Source organism: Neolamprologus multifasciatus, chromosome 23, assembly GCF_963576455.1.
Source record: "Neolamprologus multifasciatus chromosome 23, fNeoMul1.2, whole genome shotgun sequence".
Classification (NCBI taxonomy): domain Eukaryota; kingdom Metazoa; phylum Chordata; class Actinopteri; order Cichliformes; family Cichlidae; genus Neolamprologus; species Neolamprologus multifasciatus.
The window spans coordinates 8,989,049-9,003,654 of NC_140460.1; the positions used below are offsets into that span (position 1 = coordinate 8,989,049).

Genomic DNA, 14,606 nt, shown 5'->3' on the forward strand with positions numbered 1-14,606 from the left:
AAAGTGGTTTAAATAGTCTCTGCTGAAAGTGGTGTCACTGTTGTTAGCAGATAAATCATAAATGTATGAAATATAAATATGGGGAAAATGAAAAGGCACAAAGCCTAAAAAATTAAAAGAAAAAAAAAAGCTTTAACCTTCGATGAAATTTTGCCTTGGGCTTTAACAGATGAACATAAGTCTGTGTTTACCTCAACATTTTGCAATCCCTTGCCAAAACAACCCTAATATGCTGAGCACATCTTAGGATCACAGAAAACAGATGGCATCAGGCAGATAGTTGCCGTGTCACAAACAAACAGAAAAAACCAGCTGCCAGCTTCTTCTGGCTCTGAGCTCAGAGCAGTAGGATAGAATGGGATAGAGGGTGTAGGACTGAAGACACAAAATATAACAGTATGGAGAAGACATATTACTGACCTGAAAGCTACAATAGATGGTCTGCCTGGGGAAGAATAAGCACAAAACACCTCCTCTTCTTCATATCCAGTGTGCCTCTTCTGGGCCTGAGCAGAATAACAATTTCTCAAGTTTCAGTCTGATTTATTATTCCTAACTATGTCCTCCTGTTTAAGTGAAGGGTCTCTTTAAAAAGAAGGCTGACTAAATCACATTAGTGATAGCATTATCTTACCCTGTCTTTAGCATTTACCTTTCTTATCATGCCATGAAGTTCTGCTTGTTTCCTACAGTAAGCATTCCAGCTTTCTTCATCAAAACCATAGTTAAAGTAATCTGAGATGTTAGCACCTAAAATAAAAACACTAAATGGTAATGAATAGGTCTGAATGTAATTACTGAATGCATACAAGAATCTCATTGATGTGTCAGGTCAAACAACAGTACTTACCAGCTTTTCTCCATGGCTTTTTCTCTAAAAACTCTCTGCTTAATTTCTTCATTTCCTTGGACTTTTTCTAACAATAGGTCATTTGTAGTACCTGTAAATCATCCCAATGCAGACATAATGATGTCACATATATTTGTCACATATATCGTCATTTCTCATTTATTTTCAATAAGGAATATTTTAAATCATAAAGATCTGAGTTAAGTTAGCTGATTTGCAGTAATGAAGCTGACATTCTCAATGTATATGTGAACTAATTATGAATATATGTAAAATGACTGAAAGTGTACTTTTTTAAATGTCAAATGGTCACTGGGTTCTCTAATAGGCTGATAGTTTTCACTGTAAAATTCTATATTTAAATTCTTGGCTGACTCTGAGGAGAAATATAGTCACTGTGTGTCTTTGGAAGCTGAATGCATATCAGTTAACTGATATAAGACATTTCTTATATCTTATGTCTTATAGTCTTCTTATTTCTTAAACCAAGTTTACAATAAAGCCTGGTCTTTGTGTGGCTGTTTTGTTTAATGTGTCACTGCCATTTGTGTTGTCACTACTCACCACCTACATGTTGTGTCCTCCTAAGATGCATATATGTACTGCAAGAAATAAGGAAGCCCTCACATCATCACCACTGTTATCTCTATCATCATCATTAGTAACTTTAAATAACAGAAAGAAACACTTCTGTCTGGGTTGAGTGCTGATGACACAACGCGTTAACTTAAACACTATGAAAATATCTCAAAGCAAATTTTTGACAGAAGGGTTTTTTTTGACAAATAAGGCCCATTCATAACATACCTAACAGCTACAAAAACACAATAAAAAGCTGGAAAAATTCAAAATAATATGTCACAAGATGGATGCAGCAGCATCATTGTCACCGGCATTATCATCTTGGACAGCTTTCAAATTGTCCCATAAACAAAAGAAAGGGATGAAAATAATATCAAATTATCAAAATAGAAAAGAATTTCCACTCACACAGATAATTTTGAGAATGATTTTACATTACTGCAAGAACACTAAACATGATGGGTACAAGTGAAAAATGGCATTTAACCATGTCTATTCACGTTCAGGTTTTTTAATGTGGGTATTTTTTTTTCCATTAGGCACTGATCAACGTCATTGAGACTGTTGTTCTTTAAATTGCTTGCATGATTTCAATCACAAATTCCCAAATGCAAAAACAACTAAACTATCCCGCCCAAAAAACAACATTGTTTAAGCCTTAGTATCCTTTACAGTAACTAACTGTAATTGGCATGTTATGCTACATTTATTCAGAGGCATAAAGGCTGGCGTAAACATACAAAAAAAAAGAAAAATCAGGGCTCCAGTTGTATGATTGCTAACATCCCCATTTCCCAGCTCACAAACAAATACTTCTCGCCTGACAGCGAGTTAATGAGCATCAAATTCTTTTTAATGCTCGACATGACTGACTGCACATTTCGGGCAGCACACAAGGTGCCGTCACATGCATTGTGCAACTATAATGTCATTATCGTACTGTGAAAACTGTATTATACCTGAACGCTTCATTAGTATAATACTGTTGGAATAAGCATGCCATTACAATTTATTTTCAATTTGTCTACTGCTCACTGCAATTTACGGCCTGTGAGACCAGTATCTAACTCCTTCTAATTCATCACAACAAAATTAATATTGCTTTGTAACTTTCAATACTTTTGTATTCTTTAGTATTGAATTGTTTTCTTTAGTTTTTAGTGGTTTTATTATTTAGAAAATTGTCTTGACATATTCCAAATAATAAAGGGTGCCCGGCTTGGTTAGCGTGGGGACCCTTACTGGTCCAGTGTCGAGTAATTATATCAGCCTTATATACATATATGCATATATACATACACGCGCAATGCCAGAACAATGGCTGTACACAACTGTAAATTTGTACACTTATTTATTTAAGGCACTGGCTACACACCTGGGTGAGAGTCCAGTCCTTTGTATCTCGTGTCGGTCATCTGTGGCGTTCACGTCATATACTCCTAAAACAAGGAACTTAAAGGCACATTAAAGTCAAAGTGGCTCTATTGGAAACAGAAGAAACAGCTGGCCTCTTTAAACTTAGCTAAGGTATTTTTCCGTTAAACGCTGGAGGAAGTGATTTAAACAAATATAAAGAAGAACTCATAACTCTAAGCATTAAACCTTTTTAGGGGTTTAATTGTTTGTGCCAACTGATATTTAAATTCGTTTTTTAATGAAGGAAGCTCGTGTCAAAAAATCGCCATAACTAATTTCAATTAGCTTAAAATCCACCAAGACTAATTAAACTTCACATGTTTAACAGAATTTTTGAGATTAAATTTACCCGCTGGGTCCTCCCCCTTTTAGCTCTCGTCGTTCTTGGTTATGGTAGTGAAAGTCTAGATACTTCGTGAGAATACTGCATAAAAAGTTTTTCGTTATTAACTCTGTAACGATTGTTCTCGGGATACTGCTTATTGTCATAGCAACGACGTTTGGGTGACGTTTTAATGAAGCGACGGGCTAGCGCCACGTCACCTTTAAGGGACGTGTGTTTGTTTTGTTGGAGCTACTAGCTGAAATTGCTGATGTGTCTTTGATTTCGGTGAATTTAGCTGATACACGTAACTAGGAAAATGTTGGCGACTGAGGAGTTTACGCGATTCCCCCTCTTGATGTGGGAGAAGGTGCTGTCGAAGGTAAAGAAATCGGTTGTTTTCATGGATGACAAATGTGCAGAGGCTCTCCACTGGAGTGGAGGAGCTGCCACCTTATTGGAAGCTGGAGCCAGGAATTTAAAGCAGTTTTCGAGTTTCGAAGCGTGCGGCGTCAATGAGCCTAAAGCCGTGTTTGTAGTGAGCACACTGTTGAAAGGGAGGACAGTTGACATTATTAAAGACATCATATCCCTCAGTCATTTTCAGTACTGCGTTGTCTTTACCACCGTTGCTCACTCCGTGCACCTGCTCGCCAACAAAGTTACGACAGAAATGGAAGGAAGCCCTGTGTTTGAGCAGTTTGAAGAGAAATTGTGCGAGTGGATGGGAAATATGAACTACACGGCGGAGGTCATGCATGTTCCAGTTGTCTTCGCCCCTGTGTCACAGCAGTTGATAGTTGCACCCCCGTTTGCGCACCTGTTCCCTCTTCTCTCGCCAGACCTGGAGGCCATCAATGAAAAACGACCAGAGAAGAGAAGATTTGCAAGCCTGAATGATATAGACATGCACTGTCTCCCTGCTGAACTGCAAATTGAAGTCAAATCCTTAGCTTCAGCGTTAAATTCAATGTTTGAGGCTACAGGTACGAGAGAGGAGAGCTTTGCTCTGGGTCCAATGAGCCGCATCATAGCAGGGGAACTTGTCAATCTTCCTCAAGCAAAAAACCGAAGGAAGACAGCCCCTAATAAAGCATCGATCATCTTTGTAGACCGAACGATGGATCTTACAGGTAATATTTGTGACCATGTTGTGTTTGATCATTCTGCATGCTGCATAAGCCCAATCACACCAGAATCATAACAATGACAGTGGTAAGAGTCAAGTAAATGTCTAGCACAAAGATAAGCAGTTCATTTTCCCAAGAGGGTTTCATCTAAAGAAAGTTTAGATGGGTCTAATGAATCACCTTTACCTTCACTTGCCTGGCTTGGTGTGTGGGAGTCATTTAGCTGGAGGACACCTGGAACCAGAATGCACATTGGGAATAAGGAAAGCCAATGGAGGCAATGTGATGCTTTACTTGGCTGGGAAACCTTGGGTCCTGCCGTCCATTTAGATGTTAGTTTGATGCGCACCACTAATAAGCATTGTTGCAGACCATGTACATCTTTTCAAGGAAACTGTATTCTCTGATGGCTGTGGACTCTTTCAGCAGGATATTGAGCCCTGCCACAAAGCAAAAATGGTTTAGGAATGGTTTGAGGAGCACAACAACAGGTTTGAGATGTTGACTTGGCTTCCCCAGAGCTCAGTCCACTAAAACATCTGTTGGATCTGCTGGACAAACAAGTTTGATTTATGTAGGCCCACCTCAAAACTTACAGAATTTAAACGGTCGGTTGCTAATATCTTGGGGTCTAGTGGAGACCACGCCTTGATGGGTCAGGGCCATTTTGGCAAGAAAAGGGGAACCAACACAATATTAGACAGGTGGTCATAATGTTATGCCTGATTGGTGGGTATACTTTTGTTTACTGGAAGCAGTCTTTTTCTTACTGTGAAAGCATATGATTCTTCATGTAAAAGAGAAAATGTAATTTAAAAATGTAAAAAGGGAAAAAAAAATGCCTCAAAAATTAGGTTGATATCCTATAAATAAACTGAAATTAAAGACGAATAACAGATATGCTTGGGTTTGGGCATCCCCACCAATTAGGAACTTTCTGTGTCGAGTTTCTATGATCTTTCTGTCTTTCTGAGTATACATTTATATTGTTGCCTCTTTTTACATTCCTGTCTTCTGTAATTCGGCAATCATTAAAATTAAATACCACCCACGATGAGATTAGTTATTGCAGAGCACTGCAGATATTACCTTAGCCACCTCCCAACGAATATTTATATCAAGTTGTCCTCTGATGCACATATATTTTTCCATACTTTTCTCCCCAAGACCAACATACATATGTACAACCGTACGCTCACCAGCCAGAGCTACCTATTACACCAAGTAACCCAAGTAGCCAGGGAATGTTCAGCTTATTGATTTGGCCTTCCACAACAGTCCCAGTTTTCTTTGTGGCTCCTTGGGAAAATTAATTGCTTACCTTTTATCTTGTATAGAAGGCACATATTTTTGTTGCGTTACCAACGACTGTTGCTACATACTCAACACATATTTGTTCTTGTTTTAAATCCCCAATTTATTCATTTACAGGGGCTGTTGGTCATCATGGTGACAACCTAGTAGAGAAAGTTTTGACTGTGCTAAAACTCTTACCGGGTCATGTGACAGACGTGCAGGTGGACATGCTGGAGCTCACAAGTCTGCATAAAACCCCTCACTCCAAGAATATCCTGGCCCCTGGCTGTCTTGCACAGATTCAGTGAGTGTATTTAATTTCTCTATTAATTTAGAGCATTCCCCGTCATGTAGAATCTAATAAGGGTGACTTGGCAATAGCTCGTCACATCATAAAGGCAACATCCAAGTGTTGCTACAGCAATGACCAGCTTGGGGTGTTAGTTTTTGCCACAGGGCTACTCTGACCCCATTATTTACAATACTTGCAGAAGTACCACATATCACTTGTATACATTACATACATCTTAGTACATATTGAAGATATACGTAGCACTTTGATATTGTTTTTGCTATCTGATTTATTATAACCATTTGATCATTCATTTCACCTAATTTCAGCCAATTGTTAAAACAATAAATGTCAGTATTGGTGCAGTATTGCCGTGTGCTGTACCCTCATAGCCATAACCTACCTGCAACAATATTTCTCAAGTGAAGATCTGAAATATTTTATTTTGGCATTTCATACAATGTGTTTGCACTTTAAATTCCGAGTCCACGGTTCTCTGGCGTAAGACGGTGGTTTATTCAATCTTTGCTGGCAATGAGTTGCTGCCCCGAGTTAATGAGTTTAAGTATCTAAAGTTTTTGTTCGCAAGTGGAGTTGGAGACTTACAGCTGCTGCTGTACCAGTCCAAATCAATAAACTGGTACACAAAGGTAAAGCTGTCAGTTTACTGGTTTCTGTACATGCAGTGGTATAGTGACCAAAGAAATAAGGAGGCAGATAGAAGTGGCAGAAATGTGCTTCCTCTGATGTCTGTGTGTGCTCAACCTCGGTAGTAGGGTGTGGAGCTCAGTCATTGAGGAGAGGTTGACAGTAGAGCTGCTACATCCTTTTTATGTAGAGGTTGTTCCACTGAGGTGGTTTGGGGATATAACCAGAATGCCTCCTAGGTGATGTGTTTCAGGCATGTCAAACTGGGATGAGATCCCAGTGCAGGCTCACGACATGCTAGATTACGTCTGTCCGCTGGCTTTGGAACACCTTGGTGGCCAGGGAGAGGGAATTTGCTAGCCCTACAACCCAGACCCTGATAAGTGGTTAAAAAAAAAAAGAAAAGAAAGAAGATGGTTGGATGGATAAAATCCTTTTGTCTAAACAGAGTTTAGACAGGTCAGCTCTCTTGCCGCACAAAGCCAGCTTTCCTTTCCTAACTTTATATGTTATGGGAAAAATGTACTTTCTCTATGTACAGAAAGGGCCCTGTTTCTTACAGTGAAAGCATGACTGTTCATTTAAGAGAGCATTTTTTTAAGAAAATAAATTAAGCTGATATCCCACGAGTAAGTTAAATTGAAATAGAGTAACAGCTATGTTTGGATTTGAACTCTACACCATTTAGGGCCTTTCTGTGTTTCCAGTTTCCATGATCTTGCTGTCCTAATGTGGTTTTCCTCTTGGTGCTCCAGCTTCCTACCGCAATTTAGACATGCAGGCTAGATTAATTGGATTAGATCAATTATAATTGTTTCTTTTTACATTACTGTCTTCTATAAATTGGCAATGAGTACAAAGGCATCCTTTAACACAACCTAAAAATAGATTTCTCCTCAAGCCAGGCATACTTATGGACAAATGCACACTTACCAGCAGAGCTACCCACTCCATCAAGTGGCCTAAGTAGCACATGATCAACATTAGTGCCAATAGTTGAGTGAAACCTGCCTCTGGTCTTAGCTCTGCAGATGCACATGCTAGGCGCCTGCGGTGGTGCTGTTATCCATGGCAAGGATTAGTCCTACATCAAGTGTTCCATTCTGGATTTGCCCCTTTATGTGGTTGCTGGAGGAAAAGACTTTGACTGAGAAGAAGAGTTTAGTGGACTGAGCTGTCATGCAGCATGTCTGACTGCGGTGATTTCATGAATGGACTCACACATATACTGAATGCAGCAAGGGCTGTTTTGAGCTATGGTAAAGATTCTTTTGTAAGAGAACCCGTCTTTCTAGTTGGTGTTCCCCTTGTAATTATTTAAGGACAACTAGGCAAGGTTACCCCAACATGTGGTTGGATGTACGGTTCAAGTTTGAATTCCTATCTACCAAATAACTACGGTATACCCACAAATTACCGTAGTTGCTCTGAATAGCTTGGTTGCACATCAGAATTAAATCTGGATAATTACAAGTACAGCATCAACAAGGTTGCCCTCTCATTGTTAATTTTATGATGGTATAAATGGGCCACCCCAAGGAAAACTGGTAACAGAAACGAAGGTACCAACCACAATCACTGTTCCTGAGCTTTTCACCAAATATGACCAGACTCCCAGCCTAACACCAGATCTTAAAACATTTAGATGATCCATTCAGATATTGTGAACAAGCTCTGCCAAGAGCTCAGATTTTTTTATTTATTTTTTTAAAAAATGCAGATAAGTATTGCTGAAAGTAATAAGTAAATGACGACAGTGTCGGTGGAGAATATCTGTGATCAGGGCCAGTTGGATCAGCAGGAGAGTTATTCCCTACACTATCTCTAAGCAGATGATCCAGCTGAGCCTTATCACAGATGTGTAGGAGATTGAAATGCTGCTGAAGCAGAGCAAGGGAGATGCCTAGAATTCCCACTTTCTTTAACTGGCCTCAATGCACAGCTCGCTGCAGGAAGTGTTTATGTCAATCATTCTAATATGTTCAAGACAGAGTTCCCTAAATGCATGTTTTTAGAGGTCTACTGTTCTTCCCTCCTACTGGATGTTTATTAACACATGATTTTTTTAGCTATTTTTAGCATGGGTAACATAGTGTTTTTATTGGTTTTGTTATGTATGCCATCTCAACCCTTTAAATATTAGGTGTGGATTTAATTTAGACCTTTTGTATGATATTTCCCTCTGTAATTCCAGGATATTTTTATAGATTACTATGTCTTAAACATTCTGTGGGTGGCTGTTGATTCTAGCTCTACAGGCAAGACCCCACACTTACTGTGCAATTACTCTAGTATTGTCTTTCATAACCTGGTGTGAATTTCCATATCCTACAGCCTGACTCTGTGGTTGTAGTAATCATGCCAGAAAGAAAGCATACAGCGTGTGGGTGAGTGCACATGCAAACCTAGGCTCTTCGTGCAGTGTTTTTGTATATTTGCTATTGCTATGCTACTACTGTCCTTTTTTTCAGCCATTAAACGGCACCAGGGTGCGCCACTTCGTGTATATAGAAATATGATGAGTGAAAGTGGCAGTCAAAGTGTTGTTTTATATGCGCGTGTGTGTGTTTGTGGTCAAGTACCAGTCCCGTCTATATAATTTGCTGTGCTTGGATTCACAGCCCTTTTGATCCTGAGTAGGACATTTGAACCCCATTGGCAGAAGGCACAGAGTTTTCCTCAGTCTCAGACTGAACCCTGCACCCCCGTCATCTGGCCGCCTTGGACCTTGATGCTGTGGCGGGAGTGTGTGCAGTGTGGGCAGAAGCAAGTATGGGTGGCCAAGGTGAACTGGGCCTGCCTTGGGAGCTGTAGAGATTGAGCCAAGCAGTGTTACTGACCGCACCCTGCCATGAGAAAACACTACATGGCTGCCATCTCCACAAATCTGGCCTGCAGATCCCTCATGCATACCACCAGAAAAGAGGGAAAACACCTATTTCTGTCCCAGCTGGGAAATATGAGCACGAATAAAAGCCATGAACACTGATTTCGAACAGTATGAGAAAAGTAACAAAAACAGCCTAGATAGTAAAGGGTGGAGAGGATAAAGCAAATGACAGGCAGTTGAGGATAGCCAAGCCTGTTTTTACTCTACCAAGAATAAGAGTAGAGTATGAAAAGTCGCCACGTTTCTTCTACGGTTTCTCCTTAAAGGTTTGAGATTGTTTTGTTATTCTATACTTAGACAGTGAATAGCGGCATGAACAGCTGAATGAGTCTTTCAGTGATTTATAAGCTTAGCAACCATTCTGCTCCTTGCCAACAGTATAGTATGAATTCCTATACAGTCCTACATAAGGTAGACGCACAAGAAGAAGGTTCAAGCATAGTTGAACTATGCTGCATAGGATGTGGCTTCTGGTCAAATGTGAGGTTTTTGCCTTTGTATTTGAATGAACATTTATAGTAACTGGTTTCAGTGTTGGCTGATTTTACAACTAATGATAAATGTTTCGTATACAGAAAGTGTGCCCAAAGGAAAAGACACAAAAAGGGAAAATGACTTTTTCATTTCTTAAAAATAATAGTCAATCCAAAGTGAGAACCAGTTTTGCTTTGTATCTTTTGATTATTGCATTAAAATAATTTCTTATCCTTTAATAAAATTGAGCCCGTTTTCAATCTGATTTTATTCACTTTCACTTTTCCTAAAGGTTAATGACAGGTAAAGCTGATTTGGAAACTAAAGTTTATATCAGTGTCAGAGATGCAAAGTTTTAGCCATAATAATACATTTAAGGATGGAGTAAGCTGATGTGTCTTGTGGTTCTCCTCTTAAGTTGTTTCTGTTTCATTCACTCCCTAATTCTGCTTACTCTTCTGAAGAAGGTATCTCAAGCTGAAACTCAGAGTACATCAATCAAATAGATTACGTGCACCTGAACAACATGTACTCTGTGTTCCCATCAAGACTAAGATAACATAACCTTTTCAGTCCTGTATGCTGTCTTCTACTCTGTGGTTTAATTTTCGCTGCAGAACACAAGAGCTGTTCAGGAAACTTTGTGTGTATTTGTTAACTGAGTTGATAAAACATCTCCCTAAAATGGTACTTTACTTCCTCCAGGCCCATTCCTTCAAAGAGCCCCTACTGCTGGCTTTTATTTGAAATGTGAACGTAGCCAAGACAGAGGAGGAGAGGAAGACTCCTGCGTTTCCATTTCCCCCCATCAAGATCCTTTAATTTTTCACCTTCTCCCACATTTTACCATTCTGCCAGTGCTGCAAAAAAGACACTTTTTAACATGTCTTTACTATAACTCTGCTCAGAAGACTTGACTTTCTTTCACTTAGGCATAAAGATTTAATCGACATCTTTTATGCATGTTTTAATGTTAATGTGATTATTTATTTATTTTTTTGTTAAATGAAAAGCTCAAACTGCCACTCTATTTGGCTTTTGTAGCATCATTAAATAATTAATTCATAAATAATACGATAAATGCATTTCTCTTCTTGCAAAAGAAATAAATGGAGGAAGCAGCAATACCAAATAGAGATGTAAATATGGAAACTAACCACGAAAAATGAATGAAATCATGAATACAAATAAAAATTACACGTGAAAGTAGATAAATAGAAGTATCAGTACAAAAGTAAATAAAACAGTGTGAAACGGACAACAAATGGACACGCTGTCTATGTTGATTTTCCTTTATTTCAGTGACACACTGATAGTTTCTTTTTCACTTTTGCCTCTCCACCTACGCATGCAGATTTCTACCTCTGACACACACTCTCTACTCTCCGGCCTCACAAATTACAAATCACAGAAAATGATTATGAGCTTGTTAGCTAAAAATCACCCCCACATCCCACCAACCTCCCTGGCATCCCCCTTTGTGTTCACTACACCACACCTCCCCTGAAGCTGAGCCCAGGACCACACCTCTGCCACAGAAGCGCCCATTTATTTATTATCATGTTATTTATTTGCTGTAGCAGTTTATAGTTGTCTTTGACGTGTTAAATTGAATGTACATTATTTCTGTGAATGAAATTACTCAGACATTTCTTTACTCCGTGCATTTTATTTTATGTCAAAGCCTCGAACCTACATTATCCACAATGACTGATTCAATTCAGATTCAGAAATTTTACACTAGCAGTGGCTTATGTAAACACAAGGACCAGGATCTATAGGTTATATTAACATTTTAGTTTTTAGCTCCAATCAGGACAGATTTAAGCAACATCACTTGAGGACATTTCATTCTATTTGACTTCACGTGCAGCCAACACCTATAGGGAGATGACTTTTGTGCAAAATTTCTTAAGCTTTCTTTCCTTTAACGATTGCGTATTTTACTGTTTTATTTGGAGTAGTAAAAGGAAAAACCTTTTACTCATTATTAAAGAAGTGCAGTTTTAAGACACATAGAACTGACCCTCAAATTCACATCAGTTTTGTTTTATTTTACTATTTTTTTTATTATTATTTATTTATCTGTTTGTGGTGTGCCTCTCCCATCATTTCCTCGCTTCCTGCAAAACTCCTCTGCCTCTTTTTCTCCCCATAAATTCACTGGGTCATTTGTCCCTCTCGCCAGAACACACAGACACTCAAGGCCAGGTCTGGTTTTACTTCCCCGCCCTCTTTCTCTCTCATGTCATGTCCTGTGCTAGATGGGGATGTTTACAGAAAACCAACAGTGTTTTTTACCCCATTAAACACACTCCATAAATTAACTCAACAAGGAATGGGTATGACCTTGCACAATTCTGTTAGTCCATGTGTATTACGTGCAGTTCTACTGGAAAATACACAGATCATCTAAATCAGGTGTGATGAGAAATGGATTACTCTCTGGGTTTGAAGTCTGCTGAGTGTGAAACTTCAATACTCTTTAACACATTGGGATTAGTAATGTTGGTTTGCACTAGAGCGTAATGTAGTTTGTTAATGTCACTTTTTGCAGAGATGCCAGCGTACTCTATGGAGTAGTTTCATCTTATCTTATATAAAAGATCGGCGTACCCTTTAGGACTGAGGGAAGTCTGTGTTTGGTTGCCTTAGTCTTCAGTCACACAAGCCTGGAGACTGGCCTAATACCCGCCTGACAATCTCTGGGAACTAGAGAAAAATCTATATTCCAGCGGTTGATGAGTGGTCTATAGAGCTTACTGGCTGGTGTTTGGTTAAAATCAGTCTCTAAGAGAGTGCTGCACCAGAACTCTTGTTGTGATTGCTTTGGTTGCCTGTATTTTGTATGAAAGATGGAGTCAGAAGTGGAAACTGTTGCTTTCAAAGTAAAAATTATGCCTCACCACTGCAACCAGCATTTCAAAATACAAATGCAAAACATTTCTACCGCATGGCAAGTAGTTTGCAAGTATTTATTGTGAAGTTGATGGCTTCCATGCAAACTGTGGGTGACTGTGGGAAACTGCTAGCAATCACAACAATTCCGGAAAGGATTTTGGTGCAGAAATGTATAATGCATTGTGGTCAATTTTAGACTAGCAACTGCAGCAACCTCCAGAAAACAACCAGTTCCAGAATACACACTTTTCACAGTATGCTTGGTAGTTGCCAGATGGACACTAACGGGTCTAAGCCTGTGTGAAGGAGGCCTAACTTGCACTCTGTTAATGGCTACTGAGGGGTCCAGTTCAGTAGAAGTCTGTGATTATAAAATCTCATTGCTCACTTAGCTAAAACCTCAGTAAAACCTTACGTAATGAGTTTATTGTGTCAGTCGTTAGTTTTAAGTCACTACATACTCACTACATGTAATCCTGTAACTGTTAGATACCAGTGAAGGTAAGTGAGGAAATAAGGGTGTTTTGGTTTTGATGTGGGGGGATTTTCCAGGTGGCGAATGAAATGACCATCTAATATTTTTCCTTCAGGCTTTATCAGTCACGTGTATCAGTAGTATGACTCCTTTCTGAATCATAAACACTGAATTTTGTGGCAAACATGCACATACATGTTTGACAAAATAATGAGCTGGGGGGGGGCTCATGAAATCCTGAGTCACTATGGTTTAAACTGTCCTATTATGCTGCATCATACTTCCAGGAATGTTACCCAACCCCCCCAACCACACGCACACCCACCCCACTTTCTTTAATGGGTTCGATGTGGTAGGAAGAACATTAACAGACATTTACATGGCCATTATTTAAAATAGTACACAGATTTTTCTTCAAGCAAGTATTTGATGTTTAGCTATTTTTAAATGTTATAAAACTCATTACTAATGGAATTTACTTTGGGTACAAACACCCATACACTTTAAACCCCCACTCAACATATCCAAGCAAGCTAGACAGGGCGTTCAACGTGATGTACACAAGTCAGGTGCGAGAGTGCCCCCTTCAGTCTCTGTGTGAGCAGCCTTTCAACTAAGAGAGCCTTCACTCTGCACTTCGCACTCAGAAAAAAAAAAACAGATGACCAAACACGCGAACCCCAGTTTCCCAGCACCCCACCTCCTACCCCTTTCCATAGTAGACTAGTTACTCAATAAGGTTTCTGGCTGATTCTGTCTCGCACCCTGCCAATATAAACTTCACCCCCGGGGGGATTATTCTAGCTCAAACCCCCACCTTCGTCTGACCAAATGGCCTGAGGAAAGCATCAGGGGAGTGGGACGTCTGTGGTTTTTGGGGGGTTGGGTGGGCAATAAGCCAAATGAGAACCATATTTCATTCGTACTCTGCCGAGGCCCTCCAACTTACAAGAACACATGCAGATGTGCAAGGTTGTGCACAGACATATACATGCACACACCCTCAAACAAACTTGTGGTTACTTACATATGGCCCGGTCAAGTCACAATATTGGTATTTCAGCTATGACAAGCATGTGGGACATGATTTGATTAGTCTTAGCAGTTTTAATGCATCATCGAGTTTTCAGGGAATGGGCCCCTGCCATGACTCTTCATTAACCAGAAAAATCTGCAAAGAATTCAGAAAATCAGGTAATTATTATGATTCTATCTGATTCATCTTTCCTTATTTTCCCAAAGTTTTTACTGTATCAGTCTTTTTGTATTTAACACTTGTCGTCGGCTGAGTCGTACTTGCTGGTCTTTGTGTCTAGCTCTAGTGTGAAGA

At 39.4% G+C, this 14,606-nt stretch overlaps 2 protein-coding genes across 2 annotated transcripts in view; one reads left to right on the forward strand and one right to left on the reverse strand.

Annotated features, from left to right (window-relative positions):
• Positions 1 to 3,369, reverse strand: part of fip1l1a (FIP1 like 1a (S. cerevisiae)) — a 40,177-nt gene extending 36,808 nt beyond the window's left edge. The window contains 6 exon segments of the mRNA XM_085152535.1: positions 421 to 506; positions 653 to 750; positions 851 to 885; positions 887 to 941; positions 1,415 to 1,452; positions 3,198 to 3,369. Coding sequence (XP_085008661.1) covers positions 421 to 506; positions 653 to 750; positions 851 to 885; positions 887 to 941; positions 1,415 to 1,452; positions 3,198 to 3,337 — 452 coding nt within the window. The 5' untranslated portion in view covers positions 3,338 to 3,369.
• A 4-nt stretch (positions 3,370 to 3,373) lies between these two features.
• Positions 3,374 to 14,606, forward strand: part of scfd2 (sec1 family domain containing 2) — a 114,976-nt gene continuing 103,743 nt past the window's right edge. Inside the window, exons 1-2 of the mRNA XM_085152533.1 lie at positions 3,374 to 4,303; positions 5,732 to 5,900. Coding sequence (XP_085008659.1) covers positions 3,490 to 4,303; positions 5,732 to 5,900 — 983 coding nt within the window. The 5' untranslated portion in view covers positions 3,374 to 3,489. The remainder of the gene's footprint in view (positions 4,304 to 5,731; positions 5,901 to 14,606) is intronic.